Source organism: Triticum dicoccoides, chromosome 1B (assembly GCF_002162155.2).
Source record: "Triticum dicoccoides isolate Atlit2015 ecotype Zavitan chromosome 1B, WEW_v2.0, whole genome shotgun sequence".
Taxonomy (NCBI): domain Eukaryota; kingdom Viridiplantae; phylum Streptophyta; class Magnoliopsida; order Poales; family Poaceae; genus Triticum; species Triticum dicoccoides.
The window spans coordinates 50,455,245-50,463,739 of NC_041381.1; the positions used below are offsets into that span (position 1 = coordinate 50,455,245).

The 8,495-nt window shown below is 46.3% G+C and overlaps 2 protein-coding genes across 2 annotated transcripts; both read left to right on the top strand.

Moving 5' to 3' along the window:
• The first annotated feature begins 293 nt into the window (after positions 1 to 293).
• Positions 294 to 6,081, top strand: LOC119318339 (YTH domain-containing protein ECT3-like). Its single transcript, XM_037592886.1, has 9 exons — positions 294 to 738; positions 2,046 to 2,119; positions 2,197 to 2,374; positions 2,922 to 2,998; positions 3,072 to 3,378; positions 3,475 to 3,593; positions 4,132 to 4,650; positions 4,766 to 4,978; positions 5,189 to 6,081. The coding sequence occupies exons 1-9, from the start codon at positions 705 to 707 to the stop codon at positions 5,594 to 5,596; spliced, it is 1,929 nt and encodes a 642-aa protein (XP_037448783.1). The 5' UTR covers positions 294 to 704; the 3' UTR covers positions 5,597 to 6,081.
• Positions 6,082 to 6,640: 559 nt separating this feature from the next.
• On the top strand, positions 6,641 to 7,517 carry LOC119318347 (dihydroneopterin aldolase 2-like). The gene is made up of 2 exons (XM_037592895.1): positions 6,641 to 7,016; positions 7,111 to 7,517. Exons 1-2 carry the CDS (start codon positions 6,805 to 6,807, stop codon positions 7,304 to 7,306), a joined length of 408 nt encoding a protein of 135 aa, XP_037448792.1. The 5' UTR covers positions 6,641 to 6,804; the 3' UTR covers positions 7,307 to 7,517.
• The last annotated feature ends 978 nt before the right edge of the window (positions 7,518 to 8,495 follow it).

Genomic DNA, 8,495 nt, shown 5'->3' on the forward strand with positions numbered 1-8,495 from the left:
GATTGTCTTATAACCAGATGTTCATCTTCAGTACCATCATGTTTTGTTTCTAACACAATTGGTTGTCTACACATGCTATATCTGGGTTCCTACCGACAAATTGTTACACGCTTTGCCAAAACGTTGTGACCGACATCCTCGCGCCAAGGCGCGAACCCGATCTAGTGGTAAAGATGGACACCATGATCTGAGCATGAGCAAGATCAGATCAAGTCATCAGCCATGGCCAAAATATTCCTTTTGGGCACGATCCAAACATATTTGGCTGCCTGGTTCGGCCCGTTGGCCTCGTGCGTCGCCAGTCCCGACCCCCACCACCCGCCTGCGCTATTCTTGCTTGCGCTCGCGTCTCCCCTCGTGTCCTCCTCCCACCCCCTCCCCTCCACCGCCCGCGACGGGAAGTCCTCGGCGAGCCGGCCCAGATCCGCCGGAGCAGCGGGCTCGCATCCGCCACCCGCATCGCCCCCGTCTCGCGTCGGGCTTCTCGCCACCGGATGGAGAGAGGGAGGGCGTGAGATCGACCGAGCGCGCCCCCGATCGGACCGGACCCCGCCGAGTAGCCGCGAGCGGGCGAGCTCGATCCGACCGCGGGAGCGCCGCACCCACCGGATCGGGGCTGGCAGCAGAGGGATCCAAGCCAGGGAGGAGACCGGTGGTGATTGGTCGGTTTCTGCTTCTTCTTCCCGCGCGCGTGCGGACCCTCGATGGAATCGGCGCGTGCCGGATCGGAAAGGACCGGTGAGTGTTTTGCTTTTGGTGAAATTGCTTATCTATCGTCTGCTCGATGGCCGGTGAGATTTGGTTGGATCCTGCAGTTTGTTTGAGGCTCGGCCTGCTGATCTAGGCTGATGCGGTGTTGATGCAATTGCTAGTGGTTGATGCTGCGTGGCTTATGATGTTACGGCGATTACCTTCGTTTGGGGATGCCTGCTGATCTAGGATGCTGTGGTGTTGATGCAATTGCTAGTGGTAGCTGCTGCTTGGTTTAGGATGTTACGGCGATCCAACAGATCTTCGCTGCTAAATGAGTTGATGCACGAGATCTCGGCCTGATTTGTCGCCTTGTTACAGCCTTACATGCGAACTAGTTCTTGCGTGATCATGCCATAGCTCTTGTTAGCACTTATGAAATCAAGGACATTAGTTGTCAGCAGTTGGATTCGATGACCAGCCAAGGCGTTCACGGAATTGCCTTAGCTCCAACCTCGTGCATTCACGCACTGGTCTTGAGTGTTGACTATTCTGGTTCGCGTGTATGCGTAGCAATAAGCACCTCATTGGTCGGGTACTATGCTGCTATCATATGGAAATCTTGTCACATGTTCATGGTTTGTGTTGTAGTCTGCACTTAATTAGCGTGGGCCAGGCATGATTTCATCCACTTGAATGAGATGCATAGTTATGATCATGTACATATCTTGTGAATAGTTGGTGCAGGCTGGACTAGAGCAGGGGGTAATGGTAGGATGTCTGTGTCATAGCAGAAACCTGGTGATCCAGTGTGAGGCCCAGTTGCCTGGGGAGGCCTCAATTGCGATATAATGCTGTTTGATCAAACAAAAATAGAACGGCAGTGAATGATGAACGACAGCCTTTATTATGCATGATTGTTGCTATTAGCCTCATGATAAATCAGGCTACAATAAGTGTCCGAATTAGCAACTAAGTACGCCAAGTTGGAGTGTTGTGTTCCCATAACCACTGTGTTTATATTCATCTGTGGTGCATGTGACTCGTTGATTGACAGGATTCTATGGTAATTGGATGCAACTATGCTGTGAGGCAGCTATCCTTATTTGCAACTTTGGGCTGTTTACGCAGGCTTAGCTTCACTTTAGCATAGTTTTGTTGTGATTGAGCCTTTTGTTTAAAATGGCAGGTCCAGTAAAAGGAACGAACAAAACATTAGCCGTGAATTGATCTTCCATAATATTTCGGCACTCTACAAAGTGCAACACTATTTTACAGTGTTATCTTTTATGCTACATAGGATATCACTAATTTACCATTCTTGAGAGCTAATTCATTGAATCTTCCTGCTTTAGGCACTATGGATTCACCGGAGCCAAGAATTGAGGTCGAACAGAAACCTGTTCTTGCTAGTAACACTAAAGAGCAGGTAATTATTTGTTTTAAATATATTTTATACAAGTTTTCACCCTTTTCTGATTGTTGCAATACCTTCTTCTACCTCAGACCATTCCAGCGAAGGATGAGAAAACTGTTAAACCCACTATTTCCCTTGATTCAAGTGTTATCAATCTACCAAGTGATGGACAAGCCCAGGCTGGCACATCCAACATAGGTGGGGAACATAATGTTGTGTTTCCACAACACATGTATTCCTCTCAGGCACAGCCATTCTATTACCAAGGTGAGTTAAATTTTGTGCTGCACATACAAAGTTGTATCTTCTAGATGCATGGTTGTTATTCCCTTGTTTTTGAAGGAAGTATATTTTTACACTAACATGTATACTTCATCATCTGAGGGCAAAACTAATACTCCCTCCGTCCCAAAATAAGCGTCTCAAACTTAGTACAACTTTGTACTACTTTAGTACAAAGTTGAGACACTTATTTTGGGACGGAGGGAGTAAGAGATAATAATCGAAGAAGCACCATCGGATGCTATTTGGGAATATATGTACTGGAAGGATCTCGAAAGTTGTCATTTATTGTGAAATTGCCTGTGACCTGTAAGGATTCATATGCATTCTGCAGTGAACAAATAATGAAATAATAAGAACTTAGGCTCAGTTTGATATTATTTATCATATATAGTGTTTGACTAAATTACTAATTTTATTTTGGAGAGAGAGCATATTTGATGCCATCATATTTTAATGTCTTCTGAAATTTTGGAACTTTTCTCTTGAGTTGATGAATGATATTATTGGCTCTGTGGCATGGCATGAGCAGGTCCAGGATATGAGAATCCTCCAAATGAATGGGATGTATATCCTCCTTATGCGGAAGGATTGGAAGCGGGTCCAGCGGTAAGTTGATTTGCTTAGTTGTCCAGTATTTCTGTGATGTTTTCTTTTTCTCAGTTTGACTGTTTTTTTGAAGGTTGTGTACAATGAGGACCCTTCAATGATGTACCATGGTGGCTATGGCTATGACCCTTATGCTCATTATTCTCCTATCTGGACGCCGGTACCGGCTGGTGTTAGTGGAGATGGTCAGCTCTACTCTCCTCAGCAGTTCTCCTTCTCGGCTCCTTACTACCAGCAACCAGTACAACCTGGCATGCCGTATTTAAGCTCTCCTACTCCAATATCACAGGGTGAGGCAATGATGCCAATTGACCCAACACAAGGAGCTTTTATGGCTGACACTCTGAGCCCAAACAGCTTCCTTTTTGGACCAAGACCGGGTTATTATCTATCTCATGCTTTGTTTAAAATATTTTCATTTAAGCCCCATGCGTAGGTGTGATTATAACTGTGTTCCTTGAACTGCTATTTTGCAGAATGGTTTAGATCGTCAGAAGGAACTGGTTCATTTCCATCACCTGCAGCTTCACCTCAACCATTTGGTGGTGTTTCAGGGCCGTTTGGACAAAGCAACTTTCCTATGGCTTCTGGGATGGTATTCTTTTCACATTACATCTCTTGTCATATAAGAATAATAGCAATTTAGATATTTCCACAATAACTTTTTTATCTGCATTTATTTGTAAGAAACATACTCCCAAGAAAACTACTACTCCATCTGATGTGTCTCTTACTCTTGTAACGCGCCTTTTAAACCCCTAGTTCGCTCATTCATGCTTCTCACATTTACCATAAAACTCAAAGTTCAAACTCCTCTACCTAGCATTTTCATTGAAGAGTTTGGACGCAATGACTTCCGATATGCCATATCATGATGACAAAACGACAAAAACATGGCCAAATCCTGTAATAGATTAGCCTGACACTGTCTAGTTGCAATTTGGGCTGAAGCTCTGCTTCCAGATGCAATCAGCGCTTGCTGGACGTGTACACACGAGCTTATATTAGAATGATGACCTGTTCTTTCTGTGCTGATGTATATGATAATTTGACAACAACACTATTAGTGATTATAACAAGACAGGATCTAAATCGTTGTACTTGGATCTAAACTTGGCTTTCCCCAATTTCAGATGTCCCCTCAGCAGAAATCTTTCTTTGGTTTTGGAACCCCCGGTGACTCATATGGAAGAGGCTTCTCTCATAGTGGTGGTTTCCCACAGGCCACTAACTACGGGGGTCCTTTCCCTGGCTATGGCATGAATGGCAGAAGTTTTATTCCAATTGATAAAGGGCGCAGGAGAGGAAGGGGTAATTCTTTGTTATGCAGCTGTGACGGTCCACTTGACTTCCTCAATGAGCAAAGCCGGGGTCCACGTGCCACCAGGCCTAAGAAGCAACCAGAGGATGATAGTAAAGATGAGAAGCCTTCTGTTGGACTTAACCAGGAGCCATACAACAGGGCTGACTTTGTTATCGAGTACAAAAATGCTAGATTTTTTATCATAAAATCATACAGCGAAGATAATGTGCACAAGAGCATCAAATATGGTGTTTGGGCTAGCACCACAAATGGAAACAAGAAACTAGACGCAGCCTATCGTGAAGTGAAGGACAAGGAAGAACATTGTCCCATTTTTCTGTTGTTTTCGGTAATAATAAAAAACTTTATCCTGTTTCCCTGTCAGTGTTTTCAGGGGCTCTCTGTTTGTTACTTTGCATATGTTATTCCTCACTGAGAATTGGAAACTGGACCAATATGTGCAGGTGAATGCTAGTGCACAGTTCTGCGGTGTTGCGGAGATGACCGGCCCAGTGAATTTTGAGAAGAGTGTGGACTACTGGCAGCAAGATAAGTGGACTGGCCAGTTCCCTGTGAAGTGGCACATAGTGAAGGATGTTCCAAATAATCTCTTCCGCCATATAATTCTTGAGAACAATGAGAACAAGCCTGTAACCAACAGCCGGGACACACAAGAGGTACAATGCTTTTGAATAGCATTTTCCTTCATTACTTGGTTTGCACATTTGTTGTCTTATTATAGTTACTCTTATTTATTTCATAATGATATCACTCATCAAATTGGTAGGATACAGCATACATGGTTTCATGGGAGCAACTGACAAGTGCTAACGTTGGTAATGCTCTGTTTTCAACTAGTTGATGTTAAAAAATTGAGCTTATTGTAGGTGAAACTGGAACAAGGACTGGAGATGCTGAAAATCTTCAAGGACCATGAGGATGTTGTGTCAATCCTTGATGACTTTGACTTTTACGAGGAACGTGAGAAGGCCCTGCTGGAGAATAAGGTGAGGCTGCATCAGCAACAACAGATGTCCAGCTCCAGTGTTTCTGAGCCCAAGAAGCCGACGACTGTGCCCACTGACCTGGTGGGTCATATCACCAATAGTCCTAGTGTTGTTGAGCCCAAGAAGCCCTCAACCGTACCCACCGACATGGTGGGTCATATCACCAAGACTTTCGCACAGGCCGTGCGGCTTGGCGAGGCCAAGAGTGTGAGCCCTTCTCGCGATAAAGTCCCCGATGGAGATTCATCTGCAGTTGCGAAGCCTGTTGAAGTGAAAGAGAGCAATTGAAGTGCGATTTGGCTGTGGTTGAAATTCAAATCATGTGCTTCCCCATCAGAAAGCTGGGTGCATAAAGACATCTGGTGCCGCCAACATAGGATGGCGTCCTGCGCTTCTGGTCAAGCATGATGTACACTAGGAAGATACATAGGGCATGCCCTTTGCCAACCTTGGATGGAAGCTTAGTGGAGTAGTTTCTTACATAGTTCCTCTTGCTTTCATCTCTTCTGTACTTTTCTTTTTCTGTCTCAGTTTCCTTTTGCATTTAATATATATGGGTATGTTTATTCCTCAGTGGGCAGTAGGTTAAGGTGGAGGGCTGCAGTTTTTGTGCAAGCCCTCTGTAAGTTCAATGTTCGATCGCAGATGAATAAAGCTATTCTGTTACATTTTCCTTTTTTTGAGCTGTAATTTTCCTTGTTACTTATTGATGGTGCAGTTCTGAACAATAAGCAAATACAGTTGTAACCCTTTTGGGCAACTATCTTATGGAATTGCTCATTCCAACGTGGCAAGCTAGTTTAACAATGCAAGTTGCACCATGATCAGCAATATAATTTCTAAGAACTAATTCACCATGATTTTTTGATGATTTGACAAAGTATTTACTTGCTGCTGATGCGTGATTTGCACTGTTCTTCCATTACCATTTACACTTCTTGCGAGTTAATTTTGCATTTATACTTTTTCTTGTCATCTTTACTAAGCTGGAGTATAATTCCCAGGTTTGCCGGAGATAAATTGCCTGAATTTCAAATTTGTGTCGGCCGATTCAGGTGAGAAGGAAGCGGACGACGGGGCCTCGGCCCTGAATGCCGGGGAGTATGGGTGGTTAGCTGGTTTATAGGGATGGTCGGGGGCGGCGGCAACCATGACAGTGGGTGAGCGCCGCCGGCCACGGGCGATGGTTTGGGGAAGACGATGAGCGATATCGGGTGAGAGGTGGAAGAAGGCGATCTGGCCGTTCGATTTAGATTGGACGGGCAAAAGAAAAATCGACTAATCCGATTTTTTTTTCCCGGTCGAGTGACCCTAGCCTGTCCCTTCAACAATGAATCTCACCCGCAGGCTCCCGGCCATATCCCACCGAATCTTCCAGGTTCCACTCCACCCACCCACCTGCGCCGCCAGCTCTAAAGGAGGCGGCGTCGGCCGGCGGGCGAGCGCACGCCCAGGCCCAATCGATCGATCCCAGCTCTAGAGGGGAGGGAGCAACCATGGCGGGGGACGGGGAGGACGAGGTGCCGGCGATGGGCGGAGACAAGCTGATCCTGCGGGGGCTGCAGTTCCACGGCTTCCACGGCGTGAAGCAGGAGGAGAAGAAGCTGGGCCAGAAGTTCGTGGTCGACGTGGACGCCTGGATGGACCTCGCCGCCGCCGGGGACTCCGACGACATCGCCCACACCGTCAGCTACACCGACATCTACAGGTCCACCCCGTCTCGGTCTCGTCAGCTTCAGTTTTTCGTACAGCTTCAGCTTCAGCTTCCTGACACCAGAGTATGTAATGTCACTCCTCTGCAGGATAGCCAAGGGCGTGGTGGAAGGCCCGTCGCGGAACCTCCTGGAGTCGGTGGCGCAGTCGATCGCCGGCACCACGCTGCTCGAGTTTCCCCAGATCTCCGCCGTCCGGGTGAAGGTCGGGAAGCCCCACGTCGCGGTGCAGGGCGTCGTCGACTACCTCGGGGTGGAGATACTGAGGAGGCGCAGAGAGGCATGAGCACAAGAACCGGAGTACCTCATATGAGAAGCCTCAACAGAGTTGATCTCAGTTGAGCCCATCGATCCCTGTGTCTTATATCTATCAATCTATGTATGTATGGACATGATGTTTGTCTGCGCTCAATAATTTCTGAATTGGGAATCATGTTCTTGCCTGCATAGAGTTTCTGAATGTTCTTTTCCAAACAAAAAGAAATCCACTTTGTGAAGTGTATACAGCACAGGAGAGAGCATCATAAACCAGTGTGGATCTCAGTCCTTGTGAACAATCAGGCATTGGACCTAGAGCATGTTAAACCGCTGTCCCGTAACTGAATCGAAGAGTAACAATTAACCATGGGCGTCCTTCTCCTGGTCTTGATGCCGGGTGCAGCGCAATGGCAGCCGCCGTTGCCAGCTTCGACGCCACCCCAAGCCAGCCACTGCCGGAATGGCTTGGTTGAGTGTCTGAGAGCATCGCCTTCCACGGTCAAGCGCACGACCATATCCTCAGGTGGAAAAACGACAATATCGGTTCGATGACTTAAGCCCATGGCCCCGGCTACGACAGTGACACGCGCAGGTCGTCCAAACTCTAGCCGGGAATTGATACTATGCCGGTACCCTTGAAACTCCTGGCCCTCCCCACTGCCCATGTAGGATATTTGTTTCACTCCAACATCCCATACTTGACTAAGAATAAAAGAAATGATTTGGCGACATGTTACTGAGCTATCGATCTTTAGCTAGCTAGCTTCACCATTTATACTGGGAGTTTGCAGCTAGATCATACCATTTTAGCCATGTAGTCATGCATATATCATTTGGACATCTCCGTCTCGTTTTGTGATATTTTTTACGTACTTTCACCTAACTGGCATGAAGGGCCTTCCATCTTACATGAAGTAAACATGTAAAAATGATATGGGTGGCGGTTTCTAGGTTCGGTCTCCGCACGGACTATGATCTGTCAAAACAGATCCCCACTTGTGCCAGCTGCGGTTGCCTTGGCCGGTTGGCCCTGGTGGGCTGTACTGTAGGTTCCAGTTCATACCAGATTATAATAGAACATCACACTATATCCCAGAAAAGAAACTTGTTATAACATAGGGCACAAAACTTGGAAATTAATTTTTCATGAAGAAAACATATAAGAGACATTGATTGCGTTTATGAAATATAACTAAAACATAGGAATATTATTGAAA